At 32.4% G+C, this 27897-nt stretch overlaps 4 protein-coding genes across 5 annotated transcripts; all 4 read right to left on the bottom strand.

Moving 5' to 3' along the window:
* Positions 1–2380: 2380 nt before the first annotated feature.
* PIP2-5 (aquaporin PIP2-7-like) lies at positions 2381–3826 on the bottom strand. The gene is made up of 4 exons (NM_001287447.1): positions 3541–3826; positions 3158–3453; positions 2830–2970; positions 2381–2751 (listed from the first exon to the last, which is right to left on the bottom strand). The coding sequence occupies exons 1-4, from the start codon at positions 3824–3826 to the stop codon at positions 2632–2634; spliced, it is 843 nt and encodes a 280-aa protein (NP_001274376.1). The 3' UTR covers positions 2381–2631.
* Positions 3827–9610: 5784 nt separating this feature from the next.
* Positions 9611–17808, bottom strand: LOC101206225. Its single transcript, XM_011660297.2, has 5 exons — positions 17438–17808; positions 14853–15008; positions 11458–11553; positions 10233–10353; positions 9611–10005 (listed from the first exon to the last, which is right to left on the bottom strand). Exons 1-5 carry the CDS (start codon positions 17759–17761, stop codon positions 9836–9838), a joined length of 867 nt encoding a protein of 288 aa, XP_011658599.1. The 5' UTR covers positions 17762–17808; the 3' UTR covers positions 9611–9835.
* Positions 17809–18505: 697 nt separating this feature from the next.
* Positions 18506–20160, bottom strand: LOC101209382 (SKP1-like protein 1B). Its single transcript, XM_004144803.3, has 2 exons — positions 19747–20160; positions 18506–18917 (listed from the first exon to the last, which is right to left on the bottom strand). Exons 1-2 carry the CDS (start codon positions 20038–20040, stop codon positions 18744–18746), a joined length of 468 nt encoding a protein of 155 aa, XP_004144851.1. The 5' UTR covers positions 20041–20160; the 3' UTR covers positions 18506–18743.
* A 632-nt stretch (positions 20161–20792) lies between these two features.
* On the bottom strand, positions 20793–24533 carry LOC101209132 (glycerate dehydrogenase-like). Of its 2 annotated transcripts, none has more exons than XM_011660232.2 (13): positions 24334–24533; positions 24152–24235; positions 23796–23936; positions 23576–23697; positions 23399–23480; positions 23153–23225; positions 22988–23079; positions 22823–22897; positions 22603–22710; positions 22199–22276; positions 22075–22119; positions 21883–21997; positions 20793–21020 (listed from the first exon to the last, which is right to left on the bottom strand). In XM_011660232.2, the coding sequence occupies exons 1-13, from the start codon at positions 24454–24456 to the stop codon at positions 20998–21000; spliced, it is 1161 nt and encodes a 386-aa protein (XP_011658534.1). In that variant the 5' UTR covers positions 24457–24533; the 3' UTR covers positions 20793–20997. The 2 variants fall into 2 exon arrangements, with proteins under 2 accessions (XP_011658534.1, NP_001267567.1); NM_001280638.1 differs by having other exon boundaries at positions 20839–21020; positions 21849–21997; positions 24334–24496.
* Positions 24534–27897: the final 3364 nt, after the last annotated feature.

Genomic DNA, 27897 nt, shown 5'->3' with positions numbered 1-27897 from the left:
CTCCTTCAAGGTTGAACCCTGTTTTCCTTTCTGTAACTCTACTAAACATTACTGCACCCCAAACAAACTTCATAGACTTGAATTCAACTATAAAAAAAAAAAACTTTTAAGGGGGGTTTAAAGGAAAACTTGTGAGTGGTGGGTGGGGCAATGAGAAAACTGTGGCTATGTGGGTTTGACCCATTGAGGACCACTGTGTTGCTGAGGCTCTCTGTCTGTCTGTCTACTTTCAAGTGAAAGTGACATTTCACTCTCTGTCTGCCATCAATTGGATGATTCTAGCACTAGCACCACCTTAAGAGAAAAGAGAGATTTTAAAAACAAGACAGAGAGGCAATAAATATGTCAATTTGTACAACACCTTTTCTATTATCTTTTGTTTTTTTTCTTTTTCTTTTTCTTTTTGAAGGACTTCTTCGTTATTGGAGTCCTTTTTTCTTGTTTTTTTTTAATCTTATGTAATTTCTAATATTACAACATAGAAGATTTCAAGCTACAACTCCTACTGATTCATGGAAGCATAGTTTGTTCTGTTTATGTCAGATCAAGTTTAATATTGCAATTTTTAAAAGAATGGAGTATTTTTAAACCAAATGGTAAAATTTAGTGATGTATGTTGATGGTTTCTGTTAATGGTCATATTATATATACTAAGTTTTTTAATTTGGTGAGCAAAATATTTTGGAAGCAGCATTCCATAGAGGTGCAAGGAAAAAAAAAAAAGAAGAAAGCTTAACTTGGTTGAAATTGTTTGGTCCAAAAATTGAAAAACAGTATCAACTAGTTGGATTTGGGTTTCTAGATTTCGTTCAGGGATGAAAGAGTTTGGGTGGATTTTGACCCCTATCATTTGTTGTTACTGTTTGAAAACAAATGTGCTCTTCACTTTAGTTTGCATCAATGTTTGTGAGAGCTAGGGTTTGATTCCCCTCAACTATTAACTTTTTCAAAAACCAATTTACCCTTTCTATGGGTCCCTTTTGATTCCCCTCAACTAAGAAATAGGCTGTTCACATATAGGACATAGCCCAAACCTACCTAAGCCTTATACTATATCTTATTGCTACTTTTCAAGAAAGAAAATGATGAATGGATTTGAATCTCTAATATCTCATAGAGATTTAAACTAATACCTAAAGTTAATTTTAGAGCATCTTATTTGTTCGATGATTAACTTAACTTATTTGATATAAATTAACAAAGATTGCTCTGATGTACTTTTCTTGGCCAATTTGAGTTAATTTCTATTTCTGGATTTCATGATTTATAGAAGTTACTTTGTAAAATTAATAAATAAATAAAAAAAAAATCAGTTTTTCATGTTAAAATAGTTAAATCTCGAAAGAAAAGAGAATTTTGATTAGGAGGAAATTGAAATTTAGAAGAAGAAACACATTATTAATTATTAAGTTAAGATGAAAAAGTTAGAATGAAAAGAATTGAGGTGAAGCAAATTTGAAATTGTAAAAAGAAAGGAAAGCAGAAGACGACAAAGGAAAGAAGCGGATTTTCAGAGTGTCTGGGACCCACACACACCCCCCATGTGCTGCCCCTCAAATATTAAATAAAATACATTTCTTTCTTTCTTTCTTTCTTTCTTTCTTTTTTATTATTATTCTGTTGTTGGAGTTTAGTCCAAGATTGACCCAACACATCTTTTCCTTTTCTTTTTTCCTTTTAATTATTTACCTTTTTATATATATAAATTTAAAAAATAAAAGAAATGAAAAGCTGGTCTTTCACTATAGAGAATACCCCACAAATAGTTTGTAGTTTGTAGTTTGTAGTTTGTAGCTCTCCCCTTCCTTTTTACCCTCTCTTTGTTGACACCTGCCCCTTTTGTTTTACTTCCATGCAGTCTAATGTAATCAACCTCATCCTAATAATCCTAACTTCATTTTCCATACATCAAATATCCTTTTCTCCCTCTTCCTTTCTAAAATATCCCCCTCTCACTATCATTTTCTCTAATGAAATATATGTCCTTACACTTACAAATATTAAAATATGGTAGCTTATATATAATGTCTCAAATACGTACAAAAATTCCAATTCTATTAGCACATTTATAACAATTTGGTTTCTATCATGAAAAGGTTCATCCAAAATAATTGCATTATACATAAATCTTTACTTAAACAATTAATAGTTGCCTAAGGGTTAAAAAGAAATACAGAAAATCAAAGTGGAATAGAATATTATAAATTTGAAAATTTAGCTAATTAATTCCAAGAAAGTTCAACATTGCTTCAAAATGCAAAACATTTCTATTACTTACACAAAGATATATTATTTCTTTGAAGTTTTCAAAAGTTAGGGTAACTGTTAACAAATCATAGAAGCAGTGAATAAAAGCATAAGAGGAGTAAAGGATGAGGGATAAAGAAAAATTGAAGGCCAAATTGTCTTGAAATGAACAAAAGGAAGAGATATTCATAATATTACACAGCCAAAAATAAACTAAACAAACAAAAGATTTTTAAAAATTAAATAAAATTAAAACATTCAAAGACAATCCTCCTTCGTTTCATCCTCCTCATAATCTCATTCATCATCACACATAACCACACAAATTAATAATGAATCATTCTAAAAACATGCTCCACATCCATCATCATCATCTTCTTCCTCTCAGTTTGTGGGGTTGCTGCGGAATGATCCCAATGCTTTAATGGCGGCTGCCCGGAGAATGTACTGGTGGTACGCTGCCGCCGCTAACGCTCCCACGAACGGACCCACCCAGAAGATCCACTGTAAAATTCCAACAAAAAGGGTTAAAAAACAATAATTCCGACAATAAAAATTTTATCTTGCTGAGGATGGACTTACGTGGTCATTCCAGGGTTTTTCACGGTTGTAGATAACGGCGGCGCCGAAGCTTCTGGCCGGGTTGATTCCGGTTCCTGTGATGGGAATGGTTGCTAGATGAACCATGAACACGGCGAACCCAATTGGCAACGGAGCTAAAACCTGTCACATTGTTCAAGAACAATAACGTATTTTTTGAAGTGAGCGTAATCAAGTGATAACTAACACTTACATGCACATTTGAGGTTTGAGGTTAGAGGTTAAAAATATGGGCAAAAAATAAGCGTGGAAGTTGAAGAAAGAAGAAGAAATTCATGGCGATTTAAGAAGGGAAGAAGAAGAAACTTACAGGAATGTGAGAATCACGCGCGCTCCTCTTGGGATCAGTAGCGGAGAAGACAGTGTAAACAAGAACGAAAGTTCCAATAATCTCAGCACCAAGAGCCGTTCCTCTACTGTAACCAGAATTAACGGCGTTGGCTCCGCCGCCGTTGTTGTTATAATCATGCTTCATGAAAGCCTTAACTAATCCAACGCCAACGATGGCTCCGGCGCACTGCGCCACCATGTACCCAAACGCTCTGATCAGCGACACTTTCCTCGCCAGGAACAACCCGAACGTCACCGCGGGATTAATATGACCACCTACAAGAAAACCAAAACCCTAAATCCAAATTCCAAAAACGACAAGAAGCTAGCTGAAATGAGGCTTTATTGTTTGAATGAAATTACCGGAGATTCCGGCGGTGCAGTAGACGAGTACAAAGATCATGCCACCGAAGGCCCATGCGATACCGAGGATTCCGACGCCATCACACGCTTTGGTCTGTTTGTTGTTGCCGATGACGGTGGCGATTGTGACGTAGAGAAAGAGGAGAGTGGCAATGAACTCAGCGATAAGGGCTCTGTAGAAGGACCAGAGGGTGAGTTCGGCGACGTCGATGAGTGGAGCAGGGGGTGGGTCGACGTAGTCCTTTCTGAGGCCGGACTGTCCCTCTTCCGTGACTTCTTTCGACATTGTGTTTGAAATTCCGGCGAGGAAAGGGCGGAAATATTCTATTGGAGAGGGAGGTTTTTGGTTGCCTCGGCTTGTGTGTAAAGGTAGTCTGGTAGCAAGGTGAGGAAATGGTAAATGGTTGCTTTTTATGGATAAGGCCAAATACCCCTAGGGGTACTTTTGGGATTTTAAGCTTCTTTATTAAAAACAAAACAAAAAAAAGAAAAATCAAATAATAGTTATATTAATTCCAAACTTAAACTTTCCTAAATCATCTTTCATCTACTAATGTTCCTATTTATTCTTCCACATGTAAAACCCAATTTTACAGTTATTAGTGAATGGTTGATTTTCAAACCACAATGAAAAGTCTGAGTTGATTCACTCATCTCTTGAGTTCTTTAATGGTTATCTAAAAAAAATGATGTAAATTGATAAATTTAGAATTTGAATTCGTGTTCTGTTAACGTATAAATCTTAAGTTTTGAGTGTATGTTTATTTAATTATGTGAAAGATATTTGTTTTAGTATATATATAAAAAGAAAGGAATGAGATTGTAGAGAGAGAGTAGGGATTGAGTAGAGGAAGAGCATGTGAGGGTAATGATGATAAAGAAAGAGAGAAAATTTGGGGAGGGAAGAGAGAGGGCAGAAGGTGCAGGCTGGCATCCAACTCAACCTCTCCCACCCACTCACTCACTCACTCACTCTCCCCCATAACGGTTACATCCTGTCTTTTTCTCATACCTTTTCTTTTCTCCTTTTTTTTTTCCCTTATTTCTCTTGAACCAATCATAAATACTTTATCGTTGTTACTTATTTGGATTTCATTTCAAAAATGTTATAATATTTATGAAGTGAGAAATAAATTGTGAAGAAATTAGAATAAAGTTTTGTGTACAACTGTGTGTCAAGTCACCTCTCTCTTTGTGTTCTAACATTTTATTATATATTTTTCTTTTCTTCATCTTTGGATTCCAAACATGAAAGATTCCACACTATCAACACCTCCCCCCAACTCTCTTACTTTTATATCTTATTACTTCTAACCCTTTTTTTTGTTTCTTTTCTTGTTTTCTTATATGTGTTTACTCCAGCATTCAAATTTTAAATATCTTTCATACTATGTATTTATAATTCAGCTATTGTTAATTTATTTTTAATTAAAAATTTGATTAAATTACAATTTTACTTCGTGTGTTCGAATAAAGTTAGAGTTTAGTCTACAGTTGAATAAAACACACTATACAAGTTTTTTTACACTGGAAACATGAAAAGTTATTTTCAAAATTTATATGGTTGTGATCATATAATTTGAAAATAGTTTTCAAAAACAAAATTCAGGTTGTCTACCAAACCCATATATGCTTAACTCAATCAATCTAGAAGCATAAACTAGAATCTTGATTAAATTTGAGGGTGTAAGTTAAAATTGGTTGAATACTATAACGTGTATGGTTTAGAGATGTGTTGTATGATGAACATGTTATTGCGGGAGGTTGTTAAATTCATTTCTTGTCCCCTATTGGAGGTGGAGCTCGATGGATTGGATGTCATCATACTCATCTCAATAGAAAGTGTAGACTCTGTTTGTTAATATTAGCTTTTTTGTCATCATTTTGATATCTTCTTTGGGTGTATGCTCTGAATTAGAAAGATGATTTTTCTCGAAAGTTTTATCCTCATCTTTAACGAGCATGCTGGAGAGTAGTTGATTTCGGATTTGTATGAAATTTTCTTCAAAAAAAGAATAGATAGACAAACATATACGTATGCCATATGTCCTTTTTTAATATATTTGTTACCTTTTTAGATTTAATTGGCAAAAAGTATAAAGTTATTTATTTTACACAAACTCCAAATTTCAAAGGTTAAAATTTAACATTTTAAAAGTAAGAGTATATATAGAAACAAGATGTGAAATCTTACTCATCTTACCCATACAAAATGTGAAATGACAATTGAAAATTAGGAAAAAAAATACATGACTTCTAGATACTTACTCATCCAAAACAAGATAAGTTACTCTAAAATATAAAATCATACATCCAACCGTATCCAACTCGATCATAGTAAAAAAAATAATGAGATATAAAAAATAAACGACCAGAATAGTCGCTAGACTTTTAAATTTGTATTTAGTGGTTTTGAACATTTAAGTTCATGTTGGACAAGCTTTTGAATGTTTAACAAGTCCCTAAATTTTCAATTTATGTGTTTTAAACAAATTGCATAAAACTACACTAATTAAAATTTTAAAAAGTTGTGAAATACTAAGTTTATTTATGGAATGCTTTTAAACTTGAAAAACTTATTAGTAACCGATTCTAATTTTTGAAGCTCAACTTATTATTCAACCTAAGAATGAAAGTGTCACTCAATTTAAATATTTTTTTTATATTAAAGTATTGTTGAATTCTTTTTTTTTTCTAAAGATAAACTTAATTGAAAAAAAAAAAATATGGATAATATAATTATATTAAAGATAGGAATGACTTGTAAAGTGTGATTATTATTATTATTATAATTGCCAAAAGAGAGAAGGAAAAAGAAAAGCACTTTCGAAAAATGTGAAATTTATATATATTTTATAGGTCTAAGTGAATTATTGAAACTAAGACAAATGTGGAACCCCAGCAATGATGGGTATAATATGGATTCAATTTTTTTAAAAAAAAGAAAACCCATTTAATTTAATTATTATTAATTACATGCCATTTTTCAATTGCTTGATGACCCTATCATCATTATGTAATTTTAATAATAATAACTATATAGTATTATAATCAAAAGGGATTACATTTATTCATTTGTTTTCTTTTGCATGCCAATAATGTATATATGTGAAGGATACAGTTAATTAACAAATTAACTATATTGTTAAAAAACCAATTAAAGAAATTGTTTCTAAACCTTAAGGACATATATACTTAGGTCTATTAGAAATTAAGAAGCAGTAGTTTGGCAATTACATATATCTCAATAACAAATAAGTTAGATCGCTCTAGGTTTCATGTTGAACAAAAAAATTATCAAGTTGTATTGGCGATTTGCAATCTCAAGAACCACAGTCACCCTAAGACTATCGATATTACACGTGTAAGCTAAGAGTAATCACTATACAAAAGGCGTTATAACAGCTCCAAGAAAATGTGTGTAAGTGACTGTAAAGTGTGAAACTTTGAATTCTTTTAATACGTATTAAAACGAAGTATTGATTAGCGTAATTAATTAAGTAGGGAAGGGTTGTTTAAGGGTAGAAGATTAGAAACGTTTGCAGGTAAGTAAGCTCCAATAAGCTGATGAGCTTTTCTTGAGCCAACAAAAATGGAACTGAAAAACTCCAAGTTCATGATTAAAGAGAGAGAGAGGAAGAAAGGGTATTTTGGCTTTTTAAAAGGAAGCTTTTTATTATGTATGAATTTTCTTTTCAACCTTCAATGAGCAGAAGAGATGGTTCCAAGGCTGGCACTGCTTTGTCCTTATTTTAAGGGAATATATATGTATGTATGTGTATTTTTTGTTAAAAAAAAATAGAAAGGAATAAAGAAAAGAGATTATAAAATGAGAGAAAGAAAGAGTTGGGATAATAATTAAATTTGTTCCAATTCCTACCTTTGTATTTCTTTTCATTTTCCAAGAGAGAAAAAAACCGAACTAGACTTTGAAAATATTTAAAAGTAAAAAAAAAAATTATAATTTATTGGATGACGAGACATTCTAAATATTGATTTATTTTGCTATATTTAAAAATATCTCCTAAAAAGGAATATGTATATAGCGTTCGAAAAGATTGATTTGTGAATAATAGTTTTTTTAAATGTTTTTATGATTTGATAAATTTTTCATTAAAAAAAAGAAAAGAAATGGAAGGATGTTTGATTTACAAGAAAAGAAAAGAAAATCATGTGGTAACTCTTTAGGGAGGAAATGAAAATAAGCAAATTGTCAACATCTTTACCTATAATTCAATTCAACCACCAAACCTCTATTTATTTTTAACAAAAATATTCAATTATTACTAATCATATCATCCCAATGTTTTGCTGCTAACACTTAATCACTATTTTCTTTTAACTTTATTAATTATTTTTGGTTAATTAACTATGTAATGAATTAATTAAGCTTTTATAATGAGACTTTCTTGCAAAGTTAAATTTGTGTAGTACAACATCATAACTTGGATGTTAAGATAATGTATATGATGAGTAAGCATTTAGATATGGGTGAAAGGTTAAGATCAATCAAAGTCGCTCCTTAAAAGCAAAACTTCATTAGACTTTGAAAAGAAAATTACAACTTACCTTTTACACAAAATAAAATTTTATCTTTTTCTTTTCTTTCCTATTTTACTTTCAGTGTGATGGAAATGGAAATGGAAATGATGATGTGCCTCAACAAAGTTGAATAATAACAACAATTTCAATATCAAAATTAGCTTTTATTTTAAGACTAATTTGAATTAATTAGTTTTCACCTTGCTATTTAAACTAAGATGGTTAATACATTAGAGAAAGAAAATGATAACAACAATTTTAGGAGTTTTTGGGTGAATTTGTTTTGCGTTTGAATTTGGTTTTATGAACAAATAAGTAAATGTAGAAAAGAAAAGAAAGGGCAAAAGTGTAATATTTGGAAAGGGAAAGATGTGGAACCGTTGGGAAAAACGGCAGAAAGACGGTGAAGGAACGAACGGTCATATCATTGATTACGCCGTCGGTAAGCGGCCGAAAATGAAACGACCGCAAAGAAAAAGAAAGAAAAAAAGACTAACGGTAATAACTGGGTCCCACCATTTGTCCACATCTTTCTTTTAAATCCAAAGTCATCTTATTGAATAAATAAACAAATTTTCATTTTGTTTTCTCTTTTTTGGAAGGAAAAAAGAAAACCACTATACATATTTTTAAATGAAAAATATGTTAATTTGATATCACTTCTTAATTATATTTTAAAACTAATTATTTCTTACAATTACATTTACTACTAATTTTAATTTTTTTCCCCTTCAGATAATATTAAATTTAAGGAAAACTATTTTTTTTACACTCCAAATTTTGAAAAATGTCTACTTTGTTCCGGTTTGGTTTTCTAATTTTTTTAAATATATATTAAAAAGTTCCTCAAATAAACTTTACACTTTATTTTAAATAATTATATGACATTTTAAATTAGAAAATTAATTTTTAAAAATCAAATCTCTAAAAATTATTTTTTTAAATTTAAAAATGTAGATTTTTAAAACTTGATTAAACTTTAAATATAGGTATTCATTCTTAAATTTATGATAACCTACCAACTTAAGCATTTTAATCGAAACGATAATAACATTTTTTTAGTAAGATCAATGTGTGTTTTCAAGAGCTTTAGATCCCCTTTTAGTTCAGATTTTTGGTTCATTGTGTTGTTTCAAATATCATAGCAATGAGAAAAGAGAGAGAGGGAAGGTCTCATCAGAAGCAGAAAGCCTTGGAATTTTTTTGTTTATTGATTTATTATTATTTCATTTTGAAAAACGACACACTAGCTTTGTTAATATTCGAAAATTACCAAACCAAAAATATACTTGTATCTATGCTCCAATACCCTACCTCCCATTGTACTAAACAAAAATTAATATTCCAAGATCATGTTGACTGCAGGACCAAAATCAGACTTCTCTGTTCAAGAAGATGGAGAAGAATTTATCATTTAACTTCACAGGAATTTTCCGTACTCTATTCTATTTATCTATAATATGAACAAAGAGAAGATGATGGTATTATTGCAAGACTAAAGAATTCTCAATTGAAATGTATACAAGAGTTTATCAAAATGTGTATATGTGTAATATATTTACGTATCTTCCTAGGTATGTATATCCACACATGAGAGTTGATGAATTAAAAAAATAATTGTATTACAAGTCTCTAAACGTTGAATTCTTCTTCTTCTTCTTCTTATTTTTTTTATAGAGTAAAGTCCATTACATACAAATTTACAATGAATAGAACTTAAAGTAAATTGGGGGGAAAAAGTGGTGGAAAATGATCATAGGGGAAATTGAGAGAGAGGAGTCCAAAAGAGAATCCTGCGAGGACGATCGAGAAACCTGGCTTGCCAACTTGGTTCATCACTTTCATAAACAAAACCACTCTTCATGTAAAGCTTCTTTCCACCTTCGTTGTTGAAAGCTACATGCACGTATAGATCGCTTATCCCTATATAACATAAACACACATATAACATTCATTTACTTCTCATAAATGAATAAAAACGGTCCACGTTAACGATATGAATGAAATTGGATATATTAGATAGTATGAGGTTCTATCTCAAATCGATTGACAACGGGAGAAGTAACTCATTAGAGATCGAAGTCCCTTGATTTTTCTAATGTGGGATTCTCAACGGAATAAAATATGCATGTAAAGATGGTTAGAATTACCCCAATCTAGTGCAATTGTTTTTGCCTTGGCAATAAGAGCATAACCCAACCCATTCCTTTGCAGTTCCTTAGCAACACATACATTACTCAGGTATGCCCTTGCAAAATCAGCCCCAATTCCCTGATGGAAAGAAATATATACAATGTTTTAGATGCCATGACAATTCAACTCGTTTATCTAAATCTCAAGTAAATATCGAGAGTTCTATTGATATTTTTACATGTCTACGAGTTTACTACTGGCAGTCCAATCGACATTTTCATTGTGTTACATGAAAAATAACTAATAAACAATTAACATAAATATAATACAAATTAATAGGCATTTTAATTGGCCACTAAATGTTGTTTCTTCTGTTCTCTTGAAGAATTTTCATCCATATCGACATTTCCGTCACCATTGATATGGCTTAATCCTAATATGGCTTTGGAATCAGTAGTTCACTATTGGGTTTGAAGATGAGGTTGGCAAATCAGCATAATTCTTCATGTAATTAAGATATTTTCTTATGGAGGGAGAGGTTTACATTTTTCACGGTTGTTGCACAAACAGTTCATCAATAAGACAAATTATATTGTTCCCAACATGGTATAGCCAATTATTTCTCTAGTTTCTATTTTGTAAACAGAACTTAAACAATCACTAAAGGAATGTCAATGACTCATCAGTTCGATCAAAGACCCTCCTCCCTCTGCCTTTCAAAGAGAATGGTCGTTCTACGTGGTTTGCCAGAGTGTGAACTTTGTAATAGGACCTTCGATGTGAAAGAAATAATAGAGTTTTTGGAGGTATGGAAAGGGAAAACTTAGTGACGTTTGGTCCTGGCTAAAATTTGGCACATCCTTTTGAGCATTGATTTCAAAGACAAAATTTAAGACTTTTTGTAGTCATTCTTTAGGCAATATTTTACTTACTTGGTTGTGGGACTTTTGTGGGCTTAGTTTTTGTTTTTTACACAATACTACACTTTTTCAATGAGAATCATGGAAAACTCATGTTGGCTATCAAATTCAGATCTTAAAAATCAAGAGCTATTGAATACTGGTTCTAGATTAACAAGCTAATAGCCAATTTGGAATCATAATTTCCAGGTTGAACAGAGATTTAGCTAAAGAGTAACACTGATGCTCATAAATAATAATGAGACATGTTCATGATTTATTATCAGAAGAATGTAAAACAGAAATCAAAATGTTATAAAAAATAAAGAAAATAATCATTTACCTCAGGTTTCATTCCTGTTATTTCGTCTGGAAGCCTTACACATTGATTAATGTCAAGTGACCCAACAACAACTCTATCTTCTCCATTATCAGAAAACTAAAATTGAAAATGATAGTAAAATTGTAGATCAGAACAAAGTAAAAACTTTGTAGAATTAATACAGTCAAAGCTCAGGAGAAGACACATAAGGTTGCCAAATCTGCTTCAACTCAAAACCAACAGTAGGAAGAAAGTAAGAAAGGAAGAAAGGGAAAAACATGGCCAGAGCATTCTGATAGGCCTTGCTCAACAACAAATTTATTCATGATCAGATAGCTGTATCAAGAAAGCTTTCTACCTCGCCTACTTCTCTGTGAGAATTACCAAAATGAAGCAAAAAGATACCCTCACTAAACAACCAACCATCTATATAACCAAGCATGGACATGGACTTGACATGATACGACATGACATGGCAATCGCTAATGTAGAAAAAGAATAGGACAGATTTTTTTCTCTTTTTTTTTAGGATATATATAAATTTGACATAAAGTACTAAATGCACTCCGCTAAATGGACATAAAACTTCAAGTTAATTAACAATTCTAGGAGATGAAACATTTAGGCTTCTAACTTCAGTTTTTTAATATTATTTTTTTAATCTTTGGTTAAGAAAATGGACTTTCCTGTTGTTATTGTTGTTTTTTGGTTTTTTTAAATCTTAGTTTAACATATAATTTATTTGTGCTATATATTTGGGTCCAATATAAAAGGTTGGACCATTATCTTTAAAAAAGTTTTCCAGGCGTGTACAGGTAGTATCCCAAAAATGTCAAAATTTTAAAAGTAGAAAATAGAAACGACACAAAAATTTGCGTGTCGGACATGTGATCAAATGTGTCCATCTCCGCAAGTCTGATATGGACAATTCCCAAAAAATGGAGTGATTGTGCTTCATAGCAACCAACCATACAACTCAGTCTAACAAATACAAACATCATGACCACCTATATAAGTGTAATTTCTGCTTGACTCACTACTTTCCTACCTTTCCTACGTGTATACACCATCGTAGTTGGGGCCTATCACATTACAGTCACACTCTAACTTTTCTGCACTATAATAACCTACATTAACATAATGAGAGGAAAATAGCAAGAATATGGTTTGTTCTTTCCCCATCTTTTGAATATGCTTTTAGTAAGACTGATCATTTGTTTATACTTTTTATAAGACGGGTATATTCAAAGAACAAAAGAAAACAGCCTAAGGGCAAGGGACAAGAGGGCCCTCCCCAAGAAAGACTAAAAAAATAAGGTCCTTCCAATTGTTGAAAATCATAGAAAAGGCTGTAATTACAAAAGTGTTTGGTGTAGTTCATGCTCTACCAAGAAGTTGTGTGTTGAAACACAGTCCAAAAAGAATCAAAGAGGTATAGTTATTTTAAAAAATTATACTATTCCTCTATTTCCAAATACACCACAAGAGGGAACAGGTAGTGTTGATTTTATGGAATCAATCTATATTTTATTAATTACTTAATAGAGATACAAGCCTATATATATAACCATAGAGAGATACACTTAAGGAAATAATATCAAATAATATCTCCAGAATAATATCTCCAGAATAATATCTCCAGAATAATATCTCCTAAGAATAATCTAATTATATTAATACCCTTCCTCAAACTCAAGGTTGAAATCACAAACTTGAGTTTGCTAAGAACTAAGAAAAGAAACAATATATCTAGAATAGAATAAAAAACCCGAAGATCAAACACACAAAGAACTTCTAGGCTGAACAGGAAATCTGGGTGAACAGAACGAAAACTGAAGAGAGCTGAGAGGTTGAGTAGATAGAGAGCTGAGAGGTTGAGTAGATAGAGAGCTTTGCGGCGTTCTTCGCAAAAAGAGAAGATGCGTTTCATGACGGCGAGCTTCACAAATGGAGAGCGGACAAAGCCGAACCTGTGCGTCGTCGGCTGTGAGTGGAGCGGAGCGGTGGATCATGGATCTGAACAAAGATTCACCCTCTTCAGGATCGGGAGTCTTCAATCTAAAGAGATTGTCTGCTACGAGTAAAGGGCGGCGTCGGCAGGTCGGTCTGATCTTGAACAGTATGATTCGAAGGCGAAAGATGAAAGAAAACACAGATCTGGAAGTCGAAGACACGAACAGAGATGCACGAACAAATCGGTGCTTGCAATGTGCGCACAAGTAGATCTAAGTGAGGACGAATGGAGAGCGGATATGGGTCGAGAGTGCGACGAGCAGTGATGGCGGAAGGAGCAGTGATGGCAGAAGGAGTAGTGGCGGCGGCGGCAGAATCAGAGACGAGGATTATGATCTAGGAGGCAGAGCGAATTACTTGGAGACATAATGTGTATTGACTACTGATGGGTATGGCTCTGCCTCTGTCGACGAATCAACGGAGGCAGACGTGCAGGGATGTGACGGCTAGAATACAAGGAGACTTAAAACCCTATAGCTCTGATACCATGTTGATTTTATGGAATCAATCTATATTTTATTAATTACTTAATAGAGATACAAGCCTATATATATAACCATAGAGAGATACACTTAAGGAAATAATATCAAATAATATCTCCAGAATAATATCTCCAGAATAATATCTCCTAAGAATAATCTAATTATATTAATAGGTAGCACATCTCTACAAAATGTTACCCTACGAACTAAAACCTTTGTGCTATTAAGCCTTTCAAGCATCCAACTATTAACCTTACTAGGAAGACAAAACTCCAAATTAAAGATTTTGCACAACAATCCAAGGTTTTGTAGTAAAGACAGTGCAAAAATAAGTGGTCCAAGGTCTCTTTGTCATTGAAACAAAGGCAGCACACCAAAGGACTGAGCGCAGTGCGAATTTTTTTTTAAGCTTCTCATGAGTGTTAAGACTTCTATAGGTGGGCGACCATGAGAAGAACTTCACCTTTTCCGGAATAAGACTGACATCATTTGTTAGGCTTAAGATTTTTTTCCTCATAACTTTGGCATGCATAACAATATCAAATAGTATTGTTTCAAACAACAAACAAATACATTGTATTAACACGCCTAACACAACAGAGGCAACCCACTTCATGTGAGGTGAGGCAGCCTCATTAATACACAAGCATCACTTTTCCTGCAAATATATCATTCACTTTCTCATTTTAATAAGACGAAAAGTACTAATGTCTTTAGACAACCTCTTCAACTTTTCGCGAACTCTCAAATCAAGTTTCAAATATAAAACATAAGAACTTATAGGTTTGTATTTAAACGAATTTCCTATTCTTCAAAGATCATAACCTTCTGAACAGATTGAAACTTAGTTCCGAAGTTAATCTAGGAATGAAGTCCATAGCATACCACATTCATATTGAAACAATAAAGAAATAAACAGACCTTACATGTTGAACATAAATCTTCAGCTAAGGTTGATATTTCTGATAATGGAAGAGTAGCATTTATGCAAGATACTCTTTTAAACCCAACCCTTTTCCCCGCAATACGTTCTTTCATTGCTTCAAATTCATGCTCGGCCAAGTACTTCTTATGATCCTAATATAACTTGAAGAAAAAGGAACAACATCAGTATAGCATACAGAGAGCAAGAAAACTTATACATGCAAAGTGAAGTCTAAATCACAAGAGATCAGAAAAAGGAGGATTTAAGTAAGAAGTGCTAACAGTTCATTTTTCCATCTTTATCTTCCTTTACTTATAACTATCGTCTTTCTACCACCAGATATTACATGTATCTTATAAATTGCAAGGTCTCTTCATTCCTTCCAACATGAAATAGTCAACGTGGTGCTCTTTTGTTTACCTATTTAGGTTTCATATGCTCTAATATAATATTCGATAAACACAAAGTTCAATATCTAAATCAATTAGCAATGAGAGAAGTAACTCACTTCATAAAGAGACATCTCCATCTTTTATGTGTGAACATTAAAGATGTGTGAAATTCCATTAAAAGATATATACCCAACAAAATTGGATCCACACTACTAATAGAAGTATGGTGAGGATTCCGAAGACGGAGAAAGTGGTTAAAGGCAATGAAGCCATTGAGGATTATCGATCTAAGAAGAAGGGGGTGGTGCTTAAACTCGATTTTGAAAAGGCTTACGGATGTTGATTGAAATGTTTTGGATAAGGTGATGATGAAGAAAGGTTTTGGATATAGTGGAGGATGTTGATTTGGGGTTTTGTTAGGAATCTGAGATACTCTATTTTTCTGAAGGATCTCCAAAGGGTTGACATTCAAGCTTCCAAAGGGCTAAGACAAGAAGATCCTTTGTCCCTTTTCTTGTTTTCACTGGTCGTGGATGTTTTAAGTTGGCTCATCTTAAAGGGTGTGGAGGGTAATATAATTGAGTCTTTTAGAATAGGGGCAAATGAGGTGGCCTTATCGCACCTTCAGTTTGCAGATGATACAATGTTGTTTTACTCGGTGAAAGAGGAGTCCTTTTTTATCTTTAATCATATAGTGGGCTTCTTTGAAGACATGTCAGGCCTGAAAATTAACAGGAACAAATGCCAAATATTGGGTATTAATAACAATCTTGTGAAGCTTAGGAATTGTGCGGAGGTGTTTGGTTGTGAGGTTGGTTTGCTTCCTTCTTACTACCTGAGACTTCCATTAGGGGGAAACCCAAGAGCTACAATGTTTTAGAATCCTGTTTGTGAAAAGATTCGGAGGACACTGGCATGGTGGAAGAAAGGGTTCTTCTCTAAGACTGGGAGATTAACCCTTATAAAGTCTATCCTTAGTGGCATTCTTGTGTATTACTTGTCCCTTTTTTGATCACCTAGTTCAGTTTGTAAGAGCATGGAGAAATGTATGCATGATTTCCTTTGGGGAGGGGTGGATGAAGGGATGGAATCTCATCTGGTTAGTTGGGAGGCGGTCGGTTGTCCGATAAACCAGGGAGGGTTTAGAGATTGGTAATCTAAGGATTCGTAATGAATCTTTGTTGGCCAAGTGACTTTGGCACTTAGCCGTCGAGCGCGAATCCTTATGGTGTAGATCACTATGAGTAAGCATGACATCCATCTTTTTGATTGGGTGGAGAAAGGGTGAAAGGCACACACCGAGACCTGTGGAAAGACATTTATTTTGAGCTCTTGACTTTCTCTCATTTCTCGTCATTTTAAGGTGGTTTGAAGGATAAAAGTTCCTAAGAAAATTAGGTTTTTTACTTGGCAATTTTTGCTCAATCGTGTAAACATTGTGGATAGGCTTGTTAGGGGGAGAACTTCAATTGTCAGGCCTTTCTGTTATATCCTTTGTTGGAAGGCCGAGGAAGACCTTGATCATCTTCTTTGGGATTGTCAGCATGTGGAGTTTTTTTCTATAGGAGTTCAGTGTCACTTTGGGATATTTGGGGGTGAGAAATGATAGGGTCTTTAGAAGTAAGGATTGGAACCCTAGTGAGGTTTGGTCTTTAGCTAGATTTCATGTGTCCCTTGGGGCTTCGGTTACAATGACCTTTTGCAATTTTTCTCTTGGAAACACTTTACTTAGGACCCCCTTCCTTTAGTTGGGGTGTTTTGGAAGACTTGTGTTTTTTGTTGTCCTTTGTATTCTTTTATTTATTCTCAATTAAAGTTGTTGCTTTTTTTTTTAGAAAAAATAGAAGTATGCAAATGTACGTTCGTGACAATATTTGTAATCGAGAATAACGAACCAATGGTAACAAAAAATTAAAAGCACACTTCAACAAACTTATATTAGTTTCCCACTTCTCAGAAAATTAAAGATGACAAGAGCGAAACAAGAATAATAAAGTTGTGGACAATGAGTTAGTCAAGTTTAATGTATATAAACTTTTAACCTATGGAGTAGGTTTATTTTATATAAGTTATCGAAATGAGAATGGGGTATCAAGAATGGAACTTCCAAGTTCCACAAACAGTTGAATAAATAGATTGCTAATAAACGTACGACAAAAAAAAAAAAAGAAGGAATGTAGAAGACTCACATGGATGCCAAAGGAATCGGGGGGCAATTGATTGAAAGTGCGGACGCGGAGAGAAGCAGCAGCCCATAACTCGTCGTGGGAGGTACCTTCAGAAACCCTAAATTTAGAATTGTGAAGAGTGATGGTTTGTTGTTGGTTGGTGAAAAGATTTGAGATTTTAATGGATGAAGGATTGAGAAAGCAAGAGGAGGTTGAAGGAACAGAGGGTTTAGTTTTAAGGCAAGAGAAAGAGTCGGAAGAAAAGAATGAAAGCTTTGAAATGAAAGAAGAAGAAGAAGAAGAAGAAATGCAAAGAGGAGAAGGAGGAGATGAGAGGAGTGTCATCCTTCGTTTTGTTTTTTCCTTTGGGATAATTTGTAAATTATCTTATAAGATAACACTCTTTTATCTTTCAGACATGAAAACAACTCATTCATTCATTTCCCCTTTCAGAAATAACTATGTACCATTGTTGGAATTAGGAAACTTATGAGCAATAATAGTTCTAATACATTCAATTGCAACACCCAAGTGCATGAACGAACGTATTAAGGAGTGAACGAGAACGTATTAAGGAGTGAACGAGACACGTGCTCCACTCACATTTTCGATTTATATATTTGATCTTTGGTATAGACTGTGCCTCTTTATAATTTCAAGGTCCTTTTCAAATCCTATCTATTGCAATTATTTTTTTTTGTTAATAGTTTTGAAGTTGAATTAGTAAATTTACACGGTGGTAAATGGATGAAATGAATGATTATTCAACACCAATTATACACTATTATTTATTTTATCTCCAAATTGGTTTTCAATATGAAACTTTAAATTACAGATATATGATTTTGTTTAAAAGGAAGAGCATTAACAAATTTATTATTTCATCTAATTAGCTCAATTATTTATGTCAAATGAATATAAGACAACATATATTAGAAACTACATGACACTACAATTTAATAATCATACAAAAGCTTATAATAAAGCTATAATATTTATGAGTAATTATAATTAGTTTTATTGTTTATAAATTATATCAACAAACCCTGATCTTATTTTATAAAGATTCAAACATTGATTTCTGAAATATACAATACTCGTAAGGTTAAAGATAATGATAATATCGAGACATTGGCCTCTACAGAAAAGTAAATGAAATCCACAAAAACTAGATATTGATTTTTGAGAAATATGAGAAAAGTTACAACCAAGAGCATCCCAGAAAGTGAGAAATGAAAAGAGTCGAACTTCCCTAAAATCTATAGACATTACAAAGACATTAATTAATTACTATTATATAATCAAATTAAAAATGACTGTATTATTACTACTCGAAGGCCCATTGATTCTCCCTTCGAACCTCCTCTTCCTCCTCTGGAGTAAAATCATTCTTGATGTTGAATGTCTTTCTAATTTCCTCTGGTGTCTTTCCTTTGATCATGTCTGCCACTGTCTGGCATGTTAGATCCAGTAGACTCTTGATGTTCAGATAGTTAGCAGCCTGATTTTGGAAGCACCAAAACAAAGAAAGCACACCCATTATAAACCATAAACAGCAATGGGGAAAAAACCCCATGTATAGTGAATTTATACAACAAATATTACTTTGTAGAATAAATCTTATAAACAATTCTGTGGAGATATTAAAGAACCAAATTGATATGATTCGTAACTGAGGAATTCCAGTTTTTATAGAGTCGTCCTTTGCTACTCCTAATCACTACGAATTTTGAGGGAAAGGGTTTAATGGGCTTAAACCAATTTGATGATTGTTGTTTAATCCAATAAAATACAGCAAAAGGGAAAGGATCCTTTGAAGTTTGGTCTCCTAAATCATTTTAGAATAATCAGCCAAACATACCATCCCAAAGGAACATGATCAATCAAGTCCTATTTGGTAATCATTTTGTTCATAATTTTCCAACACTTTCCACATCTAAATTTCTTGAATGTTTCAAAAACCAAGTCAAATTTTGAACACTACAAAAACAAGTTTTTTTTTAGAATTTGGATTATGTTAACCAAACGGGCCTAAGCGATTCATTGATTGAGAGTAATCTTCAATTCCAGAGTTCTTTCTAAAACAAGGAAGCGAGATCATTCTAAGGATATATCCGATCATCCAATCAACAAAAGAAATCGCAAAGATAGATAGCCAATTCGTAGAAGAAATGAGAAAAGGACAGAGCATGACAAAACATCATTAAATGACAATCCAAAATCCCCAAATTATCAACAGAGTAAAACAGAGCAACAAGAAAAATCAAATTCACTGAGAAACACCACGAATTATCATAGTTCCAGAGAGAGATAGGAAAAAAAGAACTCACCAAGATGAGATCGAAGAGAGTATTTTGATCAACCTTGACAAATTCAGCATCCCAGGTTTTGAGAGTATCATCAATGACCTTAGAATCTTTATCATCGGTCTCAACATGCATCTTACAATACTCAATTACCTTAGAAAGAATGGCACTGGTGACATTAGGCAAGGGAATAACAGTGTCAGCGCAATCGTCTTCGATCATGTGCTTGATGGTCTGAGACTCGACGGCGACGATTTCGTCGACGTCAAAGGTTTCGCCGTCGGAACTCCTGAGGACGATCTTCTTAGACGACGACATTGCGTTGAGAAAATTTGATGGATGGGTTGTTTCCGATTTGGGGAATATGAAGAAACCCTAACTGACAAGCGACGATTCGAAAGATTCAAAAAGTGAAGAATGAGGAATTGAACACTGACCGATTCCTTTATATACAGGATTTTCTTTCCTTTCTTTTCCTTCTTTTCCCTTTTCTCTTATCAAACGACGACGTTTCGCGCCATAGTTATTTTATTTCATTTTTCTAGTAGGTGGGAGGGCTTTTTTTCAAAAATAAAAAAATAATAATAATAAATTATTTACACTCACTTGCACAAAAAAAATTTTTATCGTAAATATTTGTGTATTGAAGATTAAATATAGGAATTATTTGTATGAGATGAAAGTTTAAGATTTCTTCAAAATATAGGGATTAGTATTTGGAGATTAAAAGTATGGACTATATTACTAATAATATGATATTTTAAGTAATAATAAATATAGTTTTAATGTAGTGGCATGCTCAATATTATTTTTATTCATTTAAGAGTTATATTTATTTGATGAAAAAATTAATTTGCTAATCCTTTTTTTTTTTTCAAGGGGGTTGAGATTCATCCAAATTCCAAGGATAGAGTTATTTCAACACCTTTCTATTTCCTATTGACATTAACCGCAACAAAATTGAAATTATGGAAAAGCTATATTTGTGGGAAAAGAAAATACATGCTTCTTTTTAAGTTCTCAATTTATTTTGAATAAAATAGAGAAGTAGAATTGATGCGGAACCCATGGACGAAAATAGAGAATTCAAACTAATTAATATATTTGAACAGTGGATAAACCAAGTAATGGAATTGCATTGAAGGAAGAAGATAAGATACACATTATAATCAATTGACCAGAGTTGTACATTCATGAAATACAACCTCCATTTACCCCCATATCTATAATGCTTCCAATTCGTGCTCATACATTTTTTAGCCATCCCCTCCTGCTTCACAGCTTTGAAGTAGACGATCCTGCAACACACAAAAAAAAACCATAAATTATGAAAGAGAATTGAACTAATAATTATATTAGTTCAAAGATATTATCAATTAATACATCTCCATCTCCATTGAATTTTAAATTTAGCATGAAACTTACCACTCGGGTGTAAATGAGTTGAATTATGAGATATTAACAATGATTTAACGAAACATTCATAACTCTACTTTTATTAAATAAAAAATAATTATATATATATATTATTAATTCGAGTTGGATTAAGTTAAACCAAAATTTTTAATATAAGATCTAACTCAATCCAAAAAAATCCGCATGGATTATTTTTAAAGTTAAATCATAATATAATGACCCATAAAAATTTAAAATTTTAATTGACTCAAACAACAAGTTTCAAACAAAGTATCGCTAAATCAAACTTTGAAGTTAAATCAATAAAATTTTTAGTTTAAAGTTTTAAAGAGACAACTCTTAAATGGATATTTGTCCATAATCTTAAATAAATAATACTTTGGTCTCTATACTTTTCACTTTGGTTTACTTTCAATACGTTCGTATTTGTCTTTGTAGTTTTAAATTGTCCATTTTGGTCTGTGGAATTTTATCAAGTGATCATTTCAAATTGTTTATAAAAAAATTTAAAACAGAGGAAGTTTTTTATTACAAATTTATGGTTACATTTTAAAGAATTAAAGGAATGAAGTGTAATGTTAATATTTTGATAAAAATATAAGATAGGAACAAAAATAAAAGACTAAAATCATCCCATTTTAAAAGTACATTGATCAAAATAAACATGTTGAAAGTAGAGAGACCAAAATGGACCAAACTAGTATTTAAACCTTTTCAGTTAGGGAGGTTTCTGTTAGGCGTTACCCAAGGCTTTGGCATTCACAATGCTAGGTGATGCAGCTGGAGGTGAAACATTCTCGTCGAGGAACGGTTCTACTCGGTTTGGATCGGACCAAACAGGATATCCTTTAATCTTTCCCTGTGGTTAAAGAAGCAAGTGTTTAAGCTCAGAATGTAAACCGAAATTTTTTGAGTACGCAGTCATAGGTTGCATACCAAGACATTAAGAGCAGCCAGTGTTGCCATTCCTTCGCGAGTCCACTACATGATGGTTATGAAACAGGGTCAATATTTCTGTAAGGAAATCTTCATTTCACTCTCATGATAGGCAGAGATTTACCTTGGAAGCAGAAGCAATGTGAGGAACAATGATCGCGTTCTTCATATCAGCAAGTCCAGGTTTCATGTATGGTTCATCCTAAGAGTGACAAAACAAGCTGTTATGGAATTGACAAAGAAAGAAAGCAAAAAACATACAAATGTAGAGAATCGATACAAAGCTACAATTACAAGCAGAGGGGGAATAGTTTACCATTAGAGAGAATAATTTAGATAAAGACATCTCTAGAGTTGGAGAGTTTATATAAATCCTAGAGTCAAAATCGTATATTTCATGCAGCGACAATTCTGTACTTGGTCATTTAAAGCGCCAGCACTAGTCATCCATTCACTTGGGAATGACCACATCCTTGTAATTAAACCAATTTTAAGATGAGAAAGTGAGTGAAATATGAGTATAAATACCTCAAAAACATCAAGGCCAACTCGAAACATGGGATTATCTCTCAAATGATCAACAAGGGCTGCTTCATCGATCACAGGTCCCCTACTGCAGTTAATGAGAATTGCATCCTGCCATTATAACATAGTTTAAAGAAACATAAGTTTAAATGTAACCCCTTTCATGGGATTGGGTTGATCAAAACTATAATTGAAGAGAGAAAAGAGCTTTAGCAAGCTTAACCTTCTTCATCGCTTTAAGACTTTCTTTGTTCACAAGATGGAAGGTAGTTTTATCCAGTACGGGATGAAGACTTATCTATAAATTCAAAGGAAAACACAACAGCTAATCACATAAGGAATATCGAGGTCTTCATAAGCATGTTGATGAATCGTATCAAAGTCATACCACATCTGCTTCTCGAAGCACCTCATCCATTGATGATGCTCTTCTCCATGTCACAGGAGCCTCACCGTTGGCTTTCAGGAACTCACCATAGGCTGCAATTAAACAAGCACTTCAGCTAAAGGAACTCAAACTCAATTCTTTTAAGAATATTAGGTCAAGACATGCCTGTAACGAACTTTTCGAGTCTAGTTGACTGGTAAAGATCGAAGTAGATCAGGTTCATCTTAAACCCTTCTACCTGCAAGAATATAACAACAAATCATCAACAATGAAAAACATGCACTGTAACATTCAATCCAAAATCAATTATCAACGACAACACTTATTGGTTTGAAATCCAATTTCAAAACAAAGAAGATTAGATTGAAACTAGAATAATTAAACCATAAACAATTGAGTTAGAGAAAGTACCATCATTCTTGCATAAGCAGATCCAATACGACCAGCTCCAATCACACCAACAGTCTGTCCTTTCAGCAAGTTCCCAACAAACCTATTGATAAGAAATTACTTCAAATTTATTGGGCCATTTTGGTTGCCTAATTTTCTTACAGAACAAACAATTCAAATCAGGAAAGATATTCATACAAATTTGGAAGCCATCCATCATATCGACCTGCCCTCATAAACTCATCTGCTTCAACTATCCTTCTTGCAGCTGCAAGAGAAAGTGAAGCTGCCAACTCTGCTGTAGTCTCTGTAAGTACTCCCTAAACAAGTAAAAATTGAATGTTATAAATTCCTGTCTGTATCTCAGTATATGCAGAATCAAATATGTAAGGTAACAGAGAATTAAATTCAAACTTACAGGAGTATTTCCTACAGCAACACCGTACTTATTAGCAGCATTAACATCTACATTATTGTAACCAACAGCCATATTACTAAAAGCTTTCCCTCCCGCTCTGCTTAACGCAGAAAACAGCACCTCTCCCCAATCTTCAGTCAACTGAAACAACCAACCAGACAAATCTCAAATTCATCCAAATACGAAATCTAATTAGTAAATCATTCAACAACCAAACGATTTTCCAACTATCTACTAGTTTTTACATAGAGATTAAGTTTCATTCTCTTATTCCTCTATAAATCCATAATTCATTCGATTAAATTCATAAAAAAAGCTTTCAGATTAAGAAATCTAGTAGGATTGAGTTGAGATACCTGTCCAATGACGCCGTCGCACTTATCGCCGATGAGAGCAAGAATATCCTCAACCGAGAGTATCGTCTTTTTCTCAGTACAAATCTAGAACATGAAAAAGAATGGAAAAATATTCAAAACACATCAAAATTTCCGCCAAGAAGCAGAAACAAACGAAAAAAAAAAACAGAGAAAAGAAATACTTCGACTCGGCAATCTTGTTCGATCAAGAGATTGATCCAGCGAGTTCCAGGCATAGGCTTAGTGCTGACAACTCTGTACTTTCCATTTGGATTCCATACTTCGATTTGAACTGGTTTCGCCATTGGAGCTAACCTTGAAAGCTTGGAAGCTCTTTTCTCCACCACTGAAGTGAGCGATTGCTGAAGGCATTTTTCATTTCGGTTGGTTTTTAAAAATTTCGATTGTAATCAGGTGAGGTGATAGTACTGGAGGGAGTTTTAGCTGTCCAATAGAATATTCGTAAATTTTGACTGTTGACTTGTTTTGTTTGTTTGAGTATTGGATTTGATGAGTTGCGTTGTAGCGGAATATTAAAGAATGGATTTGTGTCTCTGCTTTGCTCCAGGATGGGAGTTGTTGGACCTCTCGTTTCGGTGAAAATGGATAATCACGATATTGCCCCTTTCAGATAAACGCCACGTTAGTACCTGCTATCCTTATTAGTTTAAATGACGAAAATGCCCCTCAATCTTTGAGCCTTCTACCAATTCTTTTGTTTCCACCGGTGGAGCTAACAACTCGAGAATTGATACATAGGGTTTAGAGTTTTAGGATTGAATTTTTCGTGAAAAGTATATTAAGAAAATAATATAAAGTTATTCCGTAAATGTGAAAGTAGAGATACAAAGAAAGTTGAGTTTCTTCTTAATTATGAAAATGGAAATATGAATTTGTTGAAAAACAAATGTTGATCATTTGTGATTTTGGCTGTGTCGTGTCGAATCTCTGTTTGGAAAGCAAAATTTAGCGTGACCTCAGTGCTAAATTCCTACTTCTCAAAGTTAACACAACTTTTTCAACTCAAGCGTGCACTCACCAAAGTTAGAAGTGGAATCGAATGAAATATTCCTCACAGAATAAGGAACTAGAGTTTTTCTTCTGGCAAAAGAAATAGCACAACCCTAAATCTTTTCTTTACTATATATATAATAAGAATAATGGTTTTATAATTAGAAAATATATTAAATTATTATTATTATTAATTTCCAACTCAAATATTATTTATAAAAAAGTACGATAATAGTCATTTCCAACGAAACTTACTTGATAAATCAACAACACTTATTCTTGAAGTTGAACTGTTTACGTCTACTCACCGACTTTTGCAGTTGTTGAACCAAATGAAAAAAAGGAAATGCGAGAACAAAACAGTCACAAGTAAACATAATTGGATTTCAAAATATGCATTTCGGTCCATATTTAAAAGTTAGATAATAAATTAAATAATTGTGTTTAATAATAAATTTACTTATTAATATGATTTTTATTTTAGAAAAATGTGTAATTATTATTTTGTAACATTATATAATTCATATTATATTTCAGAATACATGTTATATTTTTAAAAAATCATTAAAAAATATGGATTGAGTTTGTAACGTATATATTATATTTTTAAATGTATAATTCTACCCTCTAAAATTTGACTATTAATTCTAAAAATTTGTCCTTTTTGGATCAAAAAATCCAAAACCTATTTTTCTAAAATAGAAATTTGATAATCTATCAATGCATATTTGTTGAATTTATTGAATAACCAAACATGCCCTAGTTAATTATTATGTATGAATAAAATGTGGGTATTTATAATAAATATGTTGGTATAAGTAAAATTTGGAATAGTATATATTTGATTTAATTTTTGAATATAATGTTATTGAACAATCAAAGCACATACCTGAGGTAGTCAAACACACATTTTATTCATACCTTTAAAGGATAACAATACAATATAGAAGACCATCATATTCATAGGGAACATTAGTGAAACCAATACCTCTTTTTGTTAAATTTCTAGTCATAGACCTTAATGTAAGGTATCAAATATATACACTTAACATCAAACAATTATGAGACGTCAATTTTTATATTCCTATTTTGTTCCAACATTTTTTTTATATCTCTGTTGCTTTGTCAAAGAAAAATAGAGTTTTTATATAAAATTTCAAATTGAGGTGAGAAAACATAACATTCACGTGATTTCGTCAATGAATTTGTTTAAAATGGGAAAAGAGAAACAATCTACACTCCAGTGTGGTGTTTGTCACACACTTGAGTGCATAAGTCAAAGAATGTGAGAGATAAAGAGAGTTTGAGAGTTAGACTAAGTTATCTTTTAAGAAGTTATTATAATGTATTTATAGAAAAAGTTAGACCTACGGTTTTTCTGTCATATTAGAATGAGTAGATAATCTATCGAGTCAAATGGCATGCTCGATTTCTTGTTTGGCTAGGATTGGCCTCGATCTTAGCCTTTATCGAGCCTCTTAATTCATTGGGATAAATTTTGGACTTAAATTCAACTACTTTGCCTAGTAGCATGACGCTACCTCGATGTCAACTCTTTGCCACCTGGGTTTTACTTTGGTCGAGCCATGCATAAAGCATGCTTTGTTTGACATTTGGCAAGGATCGACTTGAGGTTTTTGGCTTGGGTAAGATCTAAGCAAGCTCCTCTTCTTAAACCCATTTCAATCCTCAGTCACTTTCGATTCATGCTTCTTCTTGATTTTGTCGCTTTTAAATGTCAATTATATCATTTGATCCAAAATCACTACGTTAATATCACATTAGTTTCTCTTTGGATAATTTTAGGCACAATATATATATATAATGAATAGAAATTTGAATTAATTCAATCAAATTGATCATCATACGTGATTAAATTACCTTTTCAATCAGAAATTTTAACTTGAGGTATATTTGAATTAAAGTTTAAAATTTTATTTGCGTTGAATATGTTTGTGCAGTGGTAGATCTAGAAATTTTATATAGAGAGCATCAGACACTATATAATAAACACACTAAAAACTGTTTTAAAAAAAGATCTTGATGTTTCACTGATGCTCAAATAACATTCACTATATTTTGTAGCAATAAAGAAAGATCAGCTATTTTCACACAATTTTTTGTAATATAAATATGTGAATTTAAAAATTGCATACAAAAAAGAAAGAATAATACATTTTTTATAGAATATTGTTGAGAGTGTGGAAGTTTAGATCACCGACTCTCTCTTCCATTTTTTAAAAAATATTTGTTAAATAACAAGTGAGGGGTATAAAATAAGTCGGTGATAAGTTAGGGTCTCACCGGTTTTGCATTTTTTCTTAAATATTTGTTAGATAACAAATGAGTGTTAAAAATTAAGTTAGAATTTTATTTTAGATGTTTTTTTTTTCTCTTTTTAAAAAGTTTTTATTTTTGAAAATGATTGAAATCTAGGAAGAGAAATCAAATTATCTTCGTTTAAGGAATTATCTTTTATTCTAAATATTCGTTAGATAACAAACAACGGCTAAGAAATAAGAAATTTATTTTAGATGATTTTTTTCTCTTTTTAATTTTTTTTCATTTTTGGAAATCATTGAAATTCAAGAAGAAAAATCAAATTATATTCTTTTAATGAATTATTAAAATTTAGAAAGAAATTTGATATCTTATTGAAATTTGGGAAGAAATTTGATATATTTCTTTTAGGAAATCATTAAAATTTAGAATTTTTTTTGATATCTTTGTTTTAG

Source organism: Cucumis sativus, chromosome 7, assembly GCF_000004075.3.
Source record: "Cucumis sativus cultivar 9930 chromosome 7, Cucumber_9930_V3, whole genome shotgun sequence".
Classification (NCBI taxonomy): domain Eukaryota; kingdom Viridiplantae; phylum Streptophyta; class Magnoliopsida; order Cucurbitales; family Cucurbitaceae; genus Cucumis; species Cucumis sativus.
Note: the sequence above shows the minus strand (reverse complement) of the source record. Positions and strands in the feature narration are given on the sequence as shown.